General features: G+C 40.1%; 3 protein-coding genes across 6 annotated transcripts; 2 read left to right on the top strand and 1 right to left on the bottom strand.

The window, feature by feature from the left end:
• Positions 1 to 1,706: 1,706 nt before the first annotated feature.
• Positions 1,707 to 4,957, top strand: LOC110969163 (gamma-crystallin M3-like). 3 transcript variants are annotated; one of them, XM_022219209.2, is made up of 3 exons: positions 1,707 to 1,772; positions 1,853 to 2,095; positions 2,178 to 2,495. In XM_022219209.2, the coding sequence occupies exons 1-3, from the start codon at positions 1,737 to 1,739 to the stop codon at positions 2,451 to 2,453; spliced, it is 555 nt and encodes a 184-aa protein (XP_022074901.2). In that variant the 5' UTR covers positions 1,707 to 1,736; the 3' UTR covers positions 2,454 to 2,495. The 3 variants fall into 3 exon arrangements, with proteins under 3 accessions (XP_022074901.2, XP_051814703.1, XP_022074912.1); XM_051958743.1 differs by lacking the exons at positions 1,853 to 2,095; positions 2,178 to 2,495 and adding exons at positions 4,281 to 4,523; positions 4,607 to 4,957 and having other exon boundaries at positions 1,708 to 1,772; XM_022219220.2 differs by lacking the exons at positions 1,707 to 1,772; positions 1,853 to 2,095; positions 2,178 to 2,495 and adding exons at positions 3,464 to 3,584; positions 4,281 to 4,523; positions 4,607 to 4,957.
• On the top strand, positions 1,743 to 9,596 carry LOC110946096 (gamma-crystallin M3-like). 2 transcript variants are annotated; one of them, XM_051958742.1, is made up of 3 exons: positions 1,743 to 1,772; positions 8,915 to 9,154; positions 9,263 to 9,596. In XM_051958742.1, the coding sequence occupies exons 1-3, from the start codon at positions 1,752 to 1,754 to the stop codon at positions 9,539 to 9,541; spliced, it is 540 nt and encodes a 179-aa protein (XP_051814702.1). In that variant the 5' UTR covers positions 1,743 to 1,751; the 3' UTR covers positions 9,542 to 9,596. The 2 variants fall into 2 exon arrangements, with proteins under 2 accessions (XP_051814702.1, XP_022043368.2); XM_022187676.2 differs by lacking the exon at positions 1,743 to 1,772 and adding an exon at positions 8,751 to 8,804.
• Positions 9,597 to 13,920: 4,324 nt separating this feature from the next.
• On the bottom strand, positions 13,921 to 14,763 carry LOC110969172 (gamma-crystallin M1-like). Its single transcript, XM_022219218.2, has 3 exons — positions 14,703 to 14,763; positions 14,341 to 14,592; positions 13,921 to 14,240 (listed from the first exon to the last, which is right to left on the bottom strand). Exons 1-3 carry the CDS (start codon positions 14,709 to 14,711, stop codon positions 13,965 to 13,967), a joined length of 537 nt encoding a protein of 178 aa, XP_022074910.2. The 5' UTR covers positions 14,712 to 14,763; the 3' UTR covers positions 13,921 to 13,964.
• Between the last annotated feature and the right edge of the window lie 1,117 nt (positions 14,764 to 15,880).

Consider the following 15,880-nt stretch of genomic DNA (forward strand, 5'->3'; position numbering starts at 1 on the left):
GGTAAACTCCCTTCACTCCTTTATTTACTTGCCGGTTTCTAAAGTGTTCGAAGCTTTCCTCTATGTATTTGCTGGGATGCTCCACACTGATTGTGTTGCAGCTCTGGAATGAGCATCTGTGCAGCAAATAAAACACCTAAGAATGTAGAATGTCATTGCTGAGGCAGATGTGCAGCTGTGGTCGCCTGTGACGGTAACCACGAGGCTAATGTTAGTGAAATCTGACACAACAGAAATTCTTCTCATTGTCTTACTGGTCATTTTTAGGTTTGTGTTGTACAGGAGTGAAATACAGCTGCAACTTCTGACTTTCATGAACAAGCTAATAATGACTCCTTTGAAACCCCATATATAACTTTTACTCTCATTGCTTGATTAATATCTGTTGGTTAAATTCACCAACTGTGTATGCTGCATGCGATGATTAAAGCATTTTGCTGTAATATGTACTCTGTCTGGTGTCTTTGTATGAATGTAGTTCATGTGGGCGTCAACTGGGTGGTTTAATGTGCTTTAATTTGTCCCATGCCAGCCATTGCTGTGCACGATTTTATCATTTTAGCACTTTTATAATAGTGTCCTTCTTGGCTAGGTCTTCTTTGAAAAAGAGCTTTTAATGTCCAGAGGTTCCCTGGTTAAATAGCAGTTGTATTTAAATAAAAAGGAAAGTCTTTAGAGCTATTAGTCAATCACATGTGACAAATTATAATTAAGGAATGATTGAAACTGGCCACCACTGCAGAAACCAATATAAGGTAAGAGAATATTACAAACAGAAAACAGAAGTTTTGTCTTTTTTAACTTTGAAACTACACTACTGTTCAAAAGTTTGGGGTCACCCAGGCGATTTCATGTTTTCCATCAAAATCCCACTTTTATTCATTCTTGGTAAAGTTCAGGATAGTAGACTGTAGATTCTTGGTAAAGTTCAAGAATCTCCAGTCTTTACCAAGAATCTCCAGTCTAGATAGCTACACTACCGTTCAAAAGTTTGGGGTCACCCAGACAATTCCATGTTTTCCATGAAAACTCCCACTTTTATCCATGTGCTAACATAACTGAACAAGGGTTTTCTAACCATCAATGAGCCTTTCAACACCATTAGCTAACACAATGTAGCATTAGAACACAGGAGTGATGGTTGCTGGAAATGTTCCTCTGTACCCCTATGGAGATATTCCATTAACACACTGCTTTTCTTTAAACAATAAGGACATGTCTAAGTGACCTCAGACTTTCGGCTGGTAGTGTACGCTCACTGAGTAAAAAACACAAACCAGTCCAACATTAACTGTTTTCTTAGTTGTAACTTGTAATGTTTTTGTTACTGCAGACAATTTAAAAAAAAAAAAAGAAATTTCTAGTAATTCCTGCTGCGCAATCATTAAGGCTCTAATTTATATGCATATGATCAATAAGTGATTTTATAAAAAAGGACAGGTTGTCAGAACTGTTTGGAATTTAATTCAAAAATCTGTACACACATAAAATAGGTCAATCATTTTGGTCTCTCTGTTACCTGGTCATAAGTGTATGATTTGTGAAGTCTTCGAGGCCCAGTCATGTGATGTTCGGCAGCTGCTACGCTGCTCTATACCATGTTGCTGGGTCAGGCTTTTACACAAAGGGGGCCCGCTGCCTCTGTAGGGTTCGGTCAGGTATAAAAGCAAGGGTTAAACCCAACAGGACAGCAGTGCAACGGTAGCAGTCGCAACAGTAGCAGCTCAACTACAAGTATGTCTACCACCGACATGAGCATGGGCATGGGCAAGGTAAGCTCCACAGGACGTCTGAAGTCATGCTGTAATCTGGACGCATCAGAGTCTGAACGACAGTTACTCCTCTGTTTCAGATCATCTTCTACGAGGACAGGAACTTCCAGGGTCGCTCCTATGAGTGCATGAGCGACTGCCCCGACATGTCCTCCTACCTGAGCAGGTGTCAGTCCTGCAGGGTGGAGAGCGGCTGCTTCATGGTTTACGAGAGGCCCAACTTCATGGGAAACCAGTTCTTCATGAGGAGGGGCGAGTACTCCGACTACATGAGCATGATGGGCATGAGCAGCGGCATCAGGTCCTGCCGTATGATCCCCATGGTAGGTATCCCTGCTGTAGGTCGTGTTTTCTTTGGATACCATTGGTGGTTGTGTGACCATATTTTAAATGTTTAATCTACAGCACAGAGGTCAGTTCAGGATGAGGATCTATGAGAGGGAGAACTTCGGAGGTCAGATGACTGAGCTGATGGACGACTGCGACAACATCCAGGACCGTTACCGCATGTCCGACTGCATGTCCTCCCAGGTGATGGACGGCCACTGGCTGATGTACGAGCAGCCCCACTTCAGAGGCAGGATGATGTACCTGAGGCCTGGAGAGTACAGGAGCTTCAGGGAGATGGGAATGAGCGGCATGAGGTTCATGAGCATGAGGCGCATCATGGACATGTGTTAGAAGTTCTCAATTTGAAATAAAAAAAAGCTAAAATGAACCTTTTTTCTGCTCTTCTATACATTCTTTCATACACTAAATAAACAATGACTAGAATTACTAATGAGGACAGGAAAATCTATCTACTCACATTTTACCTGGAAAGAATTAAACTATATATAAAAATATATCATAAAAACACTGAAGGATTGTGACACAGAAAATGTCATTAAAGATAATACACTGTTTATAGTTTAGCAGGTTACAAACTTAATCAGACCCAACACTACATCCAGCTGTTTACCTGAAGCTCAGTTGAACCTTATTAAATTCAAAGAAACATATGTAATTATCGGGGTTTATGAAGCTGGTGAAAGAACAGTTGGAATAAACAACGTTTCTTTGTATCAGATTGCTCAGATTTTTACTATTTCTTCTCAGTGTTAATGTTCCAGTTTGGGCTCTGCTTTAATTTTATCTGCTGATATATTAATCAAAGACAGTTCTGGTGGAGCAGGTATCAAAAAGCACCTAAATGACAAGTTACACACTGAAAACGCTTTTAATATGTGCAGCTTCTATGCATTAATGAGTACAAACCTCTAAAATAAGGTAAAACTGTCTTCTTAGGGAGATATTTGCTGTACAGTCTACTGCTCTATCTGTGATTTTCTAATGAATTGGGAAAGGCTTTATGCAAATTGTTAACCAACTCCAAACATCACACAAAGCCACTTCAGCTAGTGTGATGATGCTAACAGCTAATGATAAAGGTAAATGTGCTGTTTGATTGAAGTCAGATTAATCTTCTGCTGCAGTCAGAATAAATGAACACCTTTAGAAAAAATCACACAAGCATTTACATTTCATATAACACGTGGACGTTGTTCAGTCCAATGGAAGAAATTAAAAGATCATTTGTTATTGGCTCAAAGCCACAAATGTAAATGATTTGATCTAGAACGAGGCTGCGAGCTGAATAACTCTTTCCCATCAGCATTCACTAACAGAGGCACCACCGCTGCTGCTGACTCATGGCTTCCATACAATAGTGTCATCCACTGTTTTGATGTCACGTTTGGTATAAAAAAGGCTTAAATCCAGGAATGGATCGCTATAGCATCACTCTATCTATCAGCCAGCATGCACGGCAAGGTGAGTTATTCTGTCTCTGGTTTACTATAGGGTGGAGGCTTCAGGGTAAAACTATGAAAGAAAAAAGTATTTCATGTTGAAAAAAATGCGATCCTTATGTGTCTGAATGTTTAGCTTTACAGAAGTGGAACCTTTCCACTTTAAATTGATGCAGGAAAAGAATAAGTTGGTGCATAAAAGCTCACCAGAATGCAGGATACTCGGTGTTTGACACTCGACCTCTTCTTCATGTGTTCCTCTACCATGACCAAACAAATGGTTTAATGTTTTATTGTTGGGATCGACTATTGATTGATCGGTCAATTATCAGACTGGTCAATCATTGTTTTTGTTTGTTTGTTTTGAACTATATCCCATTTTCAAACGCTTTAGTTCTGATGCAGTTTTTGTGTCCGTGGTCTGGAACAATGTCCTACCCCCGAGGAACAGATCAGTTAACATCTTTTTGTTAAACACGCTAATGATAAATGAATGAAGACATTCCAAACTAAGCTTTAAGTCAAAGTTTGTGTTTTAAATTTTTTGACACTTTAATTTTCAGTGTAAATGTACATTGGTTATCTTTGATGACCAAACATCTACAACTTCATTTATTGTGTTAGTTTACTGCAATGTAACCAATGACAGGGGACATGGATGCTTCCGTTTGGCTCGAAGATTCACTCATAACTGGTTTCTGAATTCCGTCGGCTGCAGATCATCTTCTACGAGGACAGGAACTTCCAGGGTCGCTCCTATGAATGTATGAGCGACTGTTCCGACATGTCCTCCTACCTGAGCAGGTGTCAGTCCTGCCGGGTGGAGAGCGGCTGCTTTGTGGTCTACGAGAGGCCCAACTACATGGGTCAGCAGTACTTCCTGAGGAGGGGAGAGTACTCTGACTACCAGCGTTTGATGGGTTTAAGTGACTGCATCCGGTCCTGCCGTATGATCCCCATGGTAACGCAATCAGACGGCAACATATTCAGATATCAGGAAGCACCAAGCATCCTTACATTAATCCTTGTATTTTCTCCCAACAGTACAAAGGTAACTACAGAATCAGGATCTATGAGCGGGAGAACTTTGGAGGTCAGATGTCTGAGCTGATGGACGACTGCGACAACATCCAGGACCGTTACCGCATGTCCGACTGCATGTCTGCCCACGTGATGGACGGCCACTGGCTGATGTATGAGCAGCCCCACTTCAGAGGCAGGATGATCTACCTGAGGCCTGGAGAGTACAGGAGCTTCAGGGAGATGGGATACGACAACTGGAGATTCAGCTCCGTCAGACGCATCACTGAATCCTGCTAACTTCACTTCATCAGTTTGTTTTTTTCTTTTAAATCCAAACTCTCAGAAATAAACAGATATTTTCAATATTGGCAATCTATGAATTTGGTTTAATTGTTTACAGATTGTACAATTTCAATGCAAAACCCCAAATACACGTGGAAAATGAAACCTATAAATCTGTTGTTTCTTCATGATTGACTCAAATGTTGGCATGACTTTTGAACCTTTGCTAGCTCAGGATAATTGCATGACAGTAAACATGATCAATCCAAGGCACAGTGATGGAACAGAAACTTGTGCATTCAGCTGTAAATTAAGTTAGAGTTGGTGTTGATGAGCTGTTGTTGAGTAAGAATTAGACTATAAACAGAAATACTTGGAAGTATCTTTGAGAATTTTAATGGGAAAGATGTGGTGGCATGGTTTGACCTCTTTGGAGCACAAGGGATGTTTCTATCACAAGCCGTCACAGCGTTGAGTCATAAACGTCAACTTGATATTCAAAAATTATACATTTTTTTCCATTTCAATTGCTAATGAACAGGCACTACCGTTCAAACGTATGAGGTCACTTAGACATGTCCTTATTGTTGAAAGAAAATCAGTTGTTCAAATGAAGACAACATTAAATGAATGATAAATCCAGTGTAGACATTGTTAATGTGGTAAATGACTATTGTATCTGTAAGCGGCTGATTTTTAATGGAATATCTCCATAGGGGTACAGAGGAACATTTCCAGCAACCATCACTCCTGTGTTCTAATGCTACATTGTGTTAGCTAATGGTGTTGAAAGGCTCATTGATGATTAGAAAACCCTTGTGCAGTTATGTTAGCACATGGATAAAAGTGTGAGTTTTCATGGAAAACATAGAGTTGTCTGAATGAGTCCAAACCTTTTAACAGTAGTATTTGCACAAATCATATATACAGCATCAACATACATGTGTTACAGGTTCAGACAGGTGGATCACTGCAACCATCAGGTTGGTGTTGTGCCATGAAGTTGCAGAACACAAGAAAGCCATCAGATTTGAGATGTGCTAACAGCATTAGCATCACGTTGGTCTCCACCATACAACCTGGATGTTGCTGCCTTTAGTGCTCACACAGACTCGACATAGTCTGTTTTGGTTTATACTGGTGAACATTGCTTAATGTTGAGTTTGCCTATCTAGTACATGTTGCTACCACTCACAGATACTGTGTATTTTCAAGAATTCTACAGATTTTTTCACTGAGTGCCTGTTAATCTTATTTAGCCTCCTGACACTTTTTATTTCTTTTCAACATTTGATCATGGGCGATATAATTTGGCTTTTTTGGCAAGAATGTACAAAAAAAGACTCTAAAAATATAAATTCAGTGATATAAATACACTACCGTTGAAAGGTTTGGGGTCATCCAGACAATTCCATGTTTTCCATAAAACTCCCACTTTTATCCATGTGCTAACATAACTGAACAAGGGTTTTCTAACCATCAGTGAGCCTTTCAGCACCATTAGCTAACACAATGTAGCATTAGAACACAGGAGTGATGGTTGCTGGAAATGTTCCTCTGTACCCCTATGGAGATGTTCTAGCATGTCTAAGTGACCCCAAATGTTTGAACAGTAGTGTACATGAACAGTAGGTTGTGTCTACATTTACCAGTGTCTTGTAGTGTCGTCATCACATGTCAACACTTGTTGACTCGGTGAAATGACTAAATTTATATCATGCAGACCTGAGTGGATGCTAACGGACTCACAACGCTTGATGCTGTCCATAACAGCTCCCTGTGATTTCAGACACTCAAGGGCAGAATCAGTTTCAGAACAACACCAAATTTACAGGGTGGGGAAGCAAAAATGTCCTGATAAATTTGAATGTCCTGCCCAAACGGTGAGGGTAATCAAAACAATAATTAAAATCAAAGTTCCTTACCTTTAACCAATCTTTTTAGTATTTGTCAGACCTTGGTGCATTGTGAAGTGAGCAAGCAACAAGCAAAACGCAACAGAGTTTGTGATCTCCTGGATGCCTAAATCCCTCAGAAGGACATTGCCAAGATTGTTGGCATCAGTGAGAGGACCATTCACCACATCCAGCATGTCAGACAATCCAGTTTGGGCACCAAGAGATCTCCAGATGGTCCTGGGAGTCTTGGGCTCAGATGGCAATAAGATGCCCCCCTACTTCTTCCAGCCAGATCAGAAAATTGGGGCTGATGTGTACTACAAAGTTCTGAGATACACCGTTTTGCCCTGGCTGAAGGCCACCTACCCTGACAACAACTATGTGTGGCAGCAAGATGGGGCTCCTGCTCACACATCAATCAAGGTCCAAAAGTTCTGTGAGTAGAATATGGAGAACTTCTGGCCCAAATGCATTTGGCCCCCGAGCTCACCTGATCTAAACCCCCTGGATTTTTTATGATGGGGTGCCATTGAGTTGAGGACTAATGCCACCCCTCATTCCAATATGGATTTACTTAAGGCTGCATTCTCCAGGTAATGGGAGGCCTACCCCAAGGAGGATATCAGGAGGGCCTGTGCCTCTTTCAGAGGCTGTATCGAGGCCTTCATCATGGCTGATGGAGGACAGATTGAATAAACATGTTCTGAAAGCTTTAAATTTGTGTTCTTCAAGAAATCAGTTCAAAATTCCAAAGAATAAAAAAGTTATACCCATTTATAGTTGTTTTTACCTGACAGGACATTTTTGCTTCCCGACCCTGTATCAAGTTTCAATGAGAAACAACATTAGCTACTTTATTTTAAGGTGAAGAAACGTCATTTAGTCTCATCAATGCTGTTTTACTACACAGGAGTTGTCATGTACTTCCTGTAATATTTATACATGCTTCAGCAGCCGAATCACATAAGAACATACTAAGTAGTTGTTCTTAAAGGGATACCCTGCAGGTTCATGAGGTTGTGTGTGACAAACTGTGTGCCAGATCTGGAAATAATAATGGTTTTGTTCAGTTGTATTTGACAGACGTTTGCATGCAGTTTACTTTTCAAAGACAGCTGACTTATTTTCCTCAAATAGATTATTTAAAGATGATGTTTGAGAATAAATCAACCACAACAAGCCTACATATTTGTAGGCTTCACAGTAATAAACTCTGTGTGATTCACTGTCCGCAATCCCTCAAGAATTACTGAAAAATACATACATGAAGACAAAATGATAATATACTGCAGATAAAAGAAGCAACAGTGTATTCTCCTTGGTTTAGTTTGATAAATCAAATAAATGTTTTGATATAGTGTACATTCATAAAACAACAATTCCTATTTTAGGCTCCGACTGTCAGTTCAGTCTTAATTTAATGTATTCCTTCATTGATGACAATCCTGTGTTCAGTCAAACAGTCAATTAAATCATATCTGTTCTGAATCTTTCATACACCTTAATGCAGCTCAAAGTGCTTCAGAAATGACTGGCATGCCAATAATAAGGCAGACTAGTTTCAAAAGGAATAAAGGTTAAAAAGACAGAACATGAAAATAAAATAAAACGTCAGATTAAAAACTCCAGCACATAGATCCCAGCACCCAGTTTTTAGCAGGATAAAGTACTCTGTCAAGCAATGAACTTTATTTTCTGCAGAAACAGTTCATAGTTACAGTTGACTGTATATTTACTGAGCCCTTAAATAAAGGTATGTTTGTGGAAAACACGCTTTCTGTTATTCAGCAGCAAACACAATGCACAGCGGGGCCTCTTCCCACAAATGCAACCACCGCAAATCACCACCCGTTGAAGGTCCCTTTGAATTGAACTGCGCTGGGGCCTCTGCTCCATGTTGCTCTGTCAGGAATTTCAACAATGGGGTCATGCATCCTTTGAGTGCAGGTCAGGTATAAAACCACCGCCGGTACATCGAGAAAACTGTGCAGTCCTTCTGAGCCAAAACAGCAGTAACTGTAGCCATGACTATGGGCAAGGTGTGTAGCATCAGCGCCTCACTCAAAACAGTTTCTACTAAAAAAATAATGTGGATTTTAAACAGTCAGTGGTGTCACCTTAATGGTTTCTTATTTCATTATTTTTCCAGATCATCTTCTACGAGGACAGGAACTTCCAGGGACGTTCCTATGAGACCAGCAGCGACTGTGCTGACATGTCCTCCTACCTGAGCAGGTGTCACTCCTGCAGGGTGGAGAGCGGCTGCTTCATGGTCTACGACCGCACTAACTACATGGGAAACCAGTTCTTCGTCAGGAGGGGAGAGTACTCCGACTACCAGCGTATGGGCATGAGCGACTGCATCAGGTCCTGCCGTATGATCCCCATGGTAGGGTTTCTGCTTCCTGTTCTTCACACACATAAACCAGAAAGATCCAGGAATGAAAACAGTTTGAATTCAGATCTCTGTGATTCACATCCTCATTTCCACTCACAGCACAGAGGCCAGTTCAGGATGAGAATCTATGAGAGGGAGAACTTCGGCGGTCAGAACTTTGAGCTGATGGAGGACTGCGACAACATGATGGACCGTTACCGCATGTCCGACTGCATGTCCTGCAACGTGATGGACGGCCACTGGCTGATGTACGAGCAGCCCCACTACAAAGGCAGGATGATGTACCTGAGGCCCGGAGAGTACAGGAGCTTCAGGGAGATGGGAATGAGCGGCATGAGGTTCATGAGCATGAGGCGCATCATGGACTCCTGTTATTAAAGCAGCGATGTAAAAATGCAAGAGTCTAAATAAAATCTATTGATTCTCTTTTAAATGTCTTTGTTAATTATTACTGAGTGATCTGAAACACACACCACAAACACTGGAAATGTGTGTTAAAGCAGCAGATGTAGAAACTAATAAATCTATACACTATAAACCAGTTAATCACAAAATGTAAACACTGATATGCAGCAAAAGAAGTGAGCTTCAGGGACCACCATCAGATGCATTTTACCCTTTTAATAAACCCATGCTACCATTCATATACATCTCAAACATATATCCAGACACAGATAACACTGGGCTTTTTTTCTGTGTTATCCACGCTGAGTTATGTGTTGATGGAATGAATAAGATGAATATTAGCAATCCTTGTAGTAGGAGTTGTAGTGATCCTATTACAAATCCACCACTGAGGACTTATCGGGACTTATCCGTCAGAAATTATACAAGGAACAACTGATTAGATTGTGGGGTTGCTTCTAAATCTCATCAATTCCTCCAACATATTTAGGTCACGTGATTCGGTATCCATAAATAATGTACACATGCAGAACACATGCCTGCACTCAGCGCAAGATCATTTTGTTTGTAGGTACATCTATATTAAATGATCATATTCTACGGTGCTGTGATTTCTGATCATCAATAATTAATAAATAAATGCTGCATTTCTGACATATGGGGGAATGCGCACCCTTGGAGGAGGACTGCGCTCTCTGAGTGCTTTTCTTGTTATCTCCATCAATCCATCCATCCATCTATCCATCCATTATCTATACACTGCTAATCCTCTTTAGGGTCATGGGGGGTGCTGGAGTCTATCCCAGCTGACTTAGGGCGAAGCCAGAGGACACCTGGACAGGTAACCGACTATCACAGGACAGCATCTACAGAAAAAAATCCAACTCACATTCACACCTACGGACAATTTAGAATCACCACTTAACCTCAGCATATTTTTTGACTCTGGGAGGAAGCTAGAGAACCTGGAGAGAACCCACATATGTACAGGATAACATGAAAACTCCATGCAGAAAGATCCCAGGAAGGCCGGGACTTGAACTGGGGATCTTCTAGCTGCAAGGTGACAGTGCTAACCACTGACCACTGTGCAGCCCGGTTTCTTGTTATATCCACAGTGCTATTCTGATAAAGTTTCTCACCAGAAAGTTTCTCCATCGTTAACTTCTTGAGTCACTCCTGACTTGACAGATTCACTTCCTTTGTTGTGTAAACTGGCAGCTCCACCGCCATGATTGCTGTTGGACCTCCTGGTTTCACAACATCTACACCTGCAGACAGGTGAGTCCTGGTTGTTAACAGACCATCAGCCATGTGAGCTGGAGGGATTATAAACTCTGGAACTCCTCATTTTTCAGATAGAACTGAGGATGCTTCTTGGATTAAGATGAGATTTTTCAAGAACCTTCAAGAGAAGTCCAGATGGTTTCTACTAAAGCTCCTACAATCACCATGACCTTAAGGACTGAGAATCTACACAGACGTTATTCTGTTTATTATTTTCACAACATTATTCTTTTTATTTAGTCCTGTCACTCTGCTGGCAAGTAAAAACATATAAATGTTTTGTCATTTAGAAGTGGTTGAAGCAGTATTCAAGAAAAGGCTGATGTTAAAAAACAGCTATGTTGATGTTCAGTGAGTAAAAGAGCTACACAAAAAGGTACATTATTATGTTACAGCTACTTGTCTTGTGTTGTCCAATAAATAGAACAATCAGCATTTCTGTGTCTTCAGAACGGTTTTAGGTAAACTAAATTAGTTTTAACATCGAAACTCCTGAGCTTAGGCTTTTCAAATGAAATATGTGTTGTTCATTTGCTATGAACTTATGCTAACAGTAGAGATATTTTAATGTTGATGCAGATGAAATTCAATGTTACTACTTCTAGATGTTTCCTCGGGGTTTGTACTGATTATACTATGTGTTCACAATACACATCTTTAGTTGTATTTATGACAGACTATGTCATTTTTATTAATCAATGTAACTGGAGATATTTTAATGTAAAAGAAAACAGAACTTGTAGATTTCACATTTACAAACAGCTGAGGAGAACAGAAAACTCATAATACCACAGTAGCTCATGTATGCTTGGGTACTTCCATCATTAAGAAATGAAGCACATTTCTGGAAAACAACACTGTTATTCGAAGTTGTAGCTCCTAATTAGCAGCATTAGCTAAAACCATGTTAATGCTACATGTTTACAATTCATAGCTAGCTACAAAGGTCTCTGAGCTAATTCTAGACTTTAGCATCAAAATCTAATTTCCTCTAAATATACTCAACACTGCATATGTAGTTAAATGCATGCTGACAGACTGTTGCTACTGGGAAAGTGTAGTCTGTGCTGTTTTTATTGGTGTTGTTGGTCCTCTGACTACTTTTACTAAAAAGCCCAACCAGAGACGGGAAATGAAAATTAGCTTAATGCTAAACACTCTATATGCAATACATCAGATGTGTTCTACTTATATGTTAACTGCATGGTCCCTGATTAAAAAAAAAAAAGAATAAATAAATGCAATTTATGTTGTTCACGGTCTCATTTTTCATAGGTTGGGCCTTCAGCCCTTCCAGTTATGATAACAGCATTCCTAGAGCTAATTAACTGTTAGCTACTGTGAGTTAACTGCTAGCTAATCATTAGCCACCATGAGTTAACCATTAGCCACAGTGAGCTAACCGTTAGGTAACCATGAGCTATTCGTTAGCTACTGTGAGATAAAGTTACCTACTGTGAGCTAACCGTTAGCTACCTTTAGCTACCCTGAACTAACCATGAGCTAACTATTGGCTACCGTGAGCTAACCGTTAGCCCTCAGTTGTACAGCTGTAAGAGCAGTGTTTGGTCTTAGCACGATAAGCTAAATGCTACATTAAGTTAATACTAGGGTAATTGTTTCTACTCTGCAGTTAATTCATTTCTTTGTCCTCTATGCAACTCACGAACTTGTTAAGGATCTGGGACTTAGAGCATTGGTCTTTTAGCCTGATCCTATCCTGTATCTAGCCAGAACTTTTTAGTCTTAAATGTCACAATGAATATATCTAATATCGTTTCTCAGGGTTCTAGCTGAAAGACATGTCAGCCCTACGCAGAGTTTAACTTAGCTAGCTAGTGACAAGCTACAGGAAAATGTGGTGCCAATTATGCAAAGATTTTTATTTAGTTTGCATTATATAAACAAATTACATGTCTTAATTTGAACTTTTACATGAAGACTGTAGCTGCAGTTAACTTTATTCTTTATTCCAGACTCAAAAATGGTCCATAAAATTACATACAAATACAAAAAAAACCCCAAAAAAACAAAACAGTAGCAAAACAAAAGAAAAAGAAAAAAAAAGCACTACACATGTAAACCATATAAACACTCTCTCCAGTGTCTCCAGAGCACAGAAGTGTATGAGTCCATGAGTCGCTTAATGAACTTAAAAATAAAATTTCTAATAACAGCATTCAGTGTTCTGACATTATTTTGCACAAACAACTGGCTCGCACTGGTCCACTGAGGGACCTTCATTAGAAGCCTAAAGGCATCATTGTATGCCACATGCAGCTTTTTAAATGTGGCTTTTGTGTAGCCACTCCACAAATGGGCAGTATAAAGTGGTGTAAAGCAACTTTAACATTACGTGTACACGATCCAAATTTTCTAAGGAGTATATTAGCTTGTGCATACAATTTACAATACTGCCTTTGAATATCATCATCATCAGACAGATCATTCCTGATGATATGACCAAGGTATTTTACCTTTTCCACCACAGAAAACTCCTCTCCTGCCAGATAGAACGTAGGAAAAACTGCTTAACTCTGCTCTTGAGCCCTCACAACCATCACCACACTCTTTTCAGAATTAAACTTTATGTCATACTGCTCACCATACTCTGAGCAGACCTTGAGCAGTTGCTGCAGGCCAGCAGAAAAGTTAAATGTGGTTTCACTTCTATAAGGATTTAACAGAATATCTATCATATAATACACAATAAGTGTATTGTTATTATGATATATACTGTTTGATGAGTAGTTCATTTGCTCTGGAGCAACTGCAGTACACATTTAGCTGTGTCTTGTTTCCTGATAAGTTACACTCATGAGCATCTTGTTCATAGTATTAATTAGTAGTGAACATGTTTTCAGTGCAATAATAGCTTTAACATAACCCCATTAAAAAAAGAGATGATCAGTGTTAATAAGTAGTAAATTAGGTGATGGAACCACTGTTATTTGTGTATATTTGGGACATGGACTGTGCTGTTTATATTTCAGATTATTCTCTGCTTTGTTAGATATTATTAGGAACAAAACCAGATGATGAAAGCACAGATTTGACAAACGTGGTTATGAATTACTCATTTTAATTTACTAAAGTCAGATACAGAGCTCTAGCACATGTCGGTGATGCGCCTCATGCTCATGAACCTCATGCCGCTCATTCCCATCTCCCTGAAGCTCCTGTACTCTCCAGGCCTCAGGTAGATCATCCGGCCTCTGAAGTGGGGCTGCTCGTACATCAGCCAGTGGCCGTCCATCACCTGGGAGGACATGCAGTCGGACATGCGGTAACGTTCCTGGATGTTGTCGCAGTCGTCCATCAGCTCAGACATCTGACCGCTGAAGTTCTCCCTCTCGTAGATCCTCATCCTGAACTGACCTCTGTGCTGTAATTTAACACATGAACAACATGAGTATGGCCATGACAGAATGCTAATGAGAACAAAGCAGGTTTACATTGACACTAATGAATGGGAAGTGTCTTACGAAGGGGATCATTCTGCAGGATCTGATGGAGTCAAACATCATTCCCATGCTCATCATGCGCTGCATGTCATGGTACTCGCCCCTCCTCATGAAGAACTGGTTTCCCATGAAGTTGGGCCTCTCATAGACCATGAAGCAGCCGCTCTCCACCCTGCAGGACTGACACCTGCTCAGGTAGGAGGACATGTCAGAGCAGTCGCTCATGCATTCATAGGAGCGACCCTGGAAGTTCCTCTCCTCGTAGAAGACGATCTGAAACACACCACAGGTCAGAGATGAGGGGTGTAGGTGTCAGTGCTTAAATTTTGTTTTATGCAAACTGTAATTGTAAGTCTCAAATGTGTAGGTAAACATCCCATTACCTTGCCCATGATGGTGGTTTAGGTTGTTCCCAGTGGATGGTTCAACTTGCTCTGCCAACTCCATAATTCCAGGGCCTTTTTATACAAAATCCCAGGGGCCATGTTGTGTTGTTATGCAAATGTGCAAAGCTGATGAATTAGCAGTATGACTTTTGCTGAACGGGGCCCATTAACATGTAACAATGGTTCTCCATCTATACATTTCTGGCAGCAGTCATCTGCATTGTCTATTATAAGCATAAGCTTTGTGTGTGTTCCATTCTCAGACAGAAGGTTCTCCGCATATGGTCTGATCATCACTGATGGACAGAACATGGCACCAGGCCACATCTCTGACAAAACCACGACAGACCCAGAACCTGTACAAATACCGCGCTGCTATACAGCATCAACATACTGTATGTTACATGTAGTTTCAGTCCAACCACTGATCAGAAATTCTGTTTTGAAGATAAAATGACTGCTGTGTCACAACACTTGCATCTGTTGGCAGATGTTGATTTAGTTCATTTAGTTAATTACGTCTAAATTGAATTGCCATGAGGGAGATCTGGGTGACACGGCTTTCAACCCAACAAGCCACAGCAATTCAGCTGCTCAGTACACGGAATTAATAAGCTAAATGTTGTAAAGACAGAATATATGAAATCAGAAATTCATGTAAAAACAACTTTAGAGGAGCATTTAAATTGTGCTGTTGTTAAATAAAGACATTTTTGTGACCATAAACATATCTTATGCCCTTTAAGACTACTAATAAGTAACTAAGTATTAGTTACTACAACCTTATTTATTCTTACGTTGTCTACATCTGCTTAAAGACAAAAGGTACTGGATGAGTACAGAGACTTAAATGTGATGTAGTAGTCTTTTTTAAAATTATTATTACTGCTTGCAGTATGCAGAATTTCTATTACATGAAGAGAAAAACATGTAAGGACTTGATGAGGATCATTTAACCGAGCAATGTTTCAAAAAAATCAAGCGTGGAGAAAGCTGAGATCTACAAGTCTAAGAGTCTACAAATAGCTAAAGGCCCCAGCTGATGTGTAATAATGACAATAACAGTAAATGATTTTCAGTTTGGATGTTCCAAAACCTGATTGGAGCCATGACAACCTCGACACGTCGATGAAAAAGCTGGTGTACTGAGAAAATCAAAAAACGACAAAGTGAAA

This window comes from Acanthochromis polyacanthus, chromosome 14, assembly GCF_021347895.1.
Source record: "Acanthochromis polyacanthus isolate Apoly-LR-REF ecotype Palm Island chromosome 14, KAUST_Apoly_ChrSc, whole genome shotgun sequence".
Classification (NCBI taxonomy): Eukaryota; Metazoa; Chordata; class Actinopteri; family Pomacentridae; genus Acanthochromis; species Acanthochromis polyacanthus.

Coding starts and splice junctions, on each gene's coding strand:
- LOC110969172 (XM_022219218.2), bottom strand. Junction 14,241..14,340: donor CCTGCAGAATGATCCCCTTC/GTAAGACACTTC, acceptor GTTAAATTACAG/CACAGAGGTCAGTTCAGGAT.
- LOC110969163 (XM_022219209.2), top strand. CDS start 1,737: ATGTCTACCACCGACATGAGCATGGGCATGGGCAAG. Junction 1,773..1,852: donor TGAGCATGGGCATGGGCAAG/GTAAGCTCCACA, acceptor CCTCTGTTTCAG/ATCATCTTCTACGAGGACAG. Junction 2,096..2,177: donor CCTGCCGTATGATCCCCATG/GTAGGTATCCCT, acceptor TTTAATCTACAG/CACAGAGGTCAGTTCAGGAT.
- LOC110946096 (XM_051958742.1), top strand. CDS start 1,752: ATGAGCATGGGCATGGGCAAG. Junction 1,773..8,914: donor TGAGCATGGGCATGGGCAAG/GTAAGCTCCACA, acceptor TTATTTTTCCAG/ATCATCTTCTACGAGGACAG. Junction 9,155..9,262: donor CCTGCCGTATGATCCCCATG/GTAGGGTTTCTG, acceptor TTCCACTCACAG/CACAGAGGCCAGTTCAGGAT.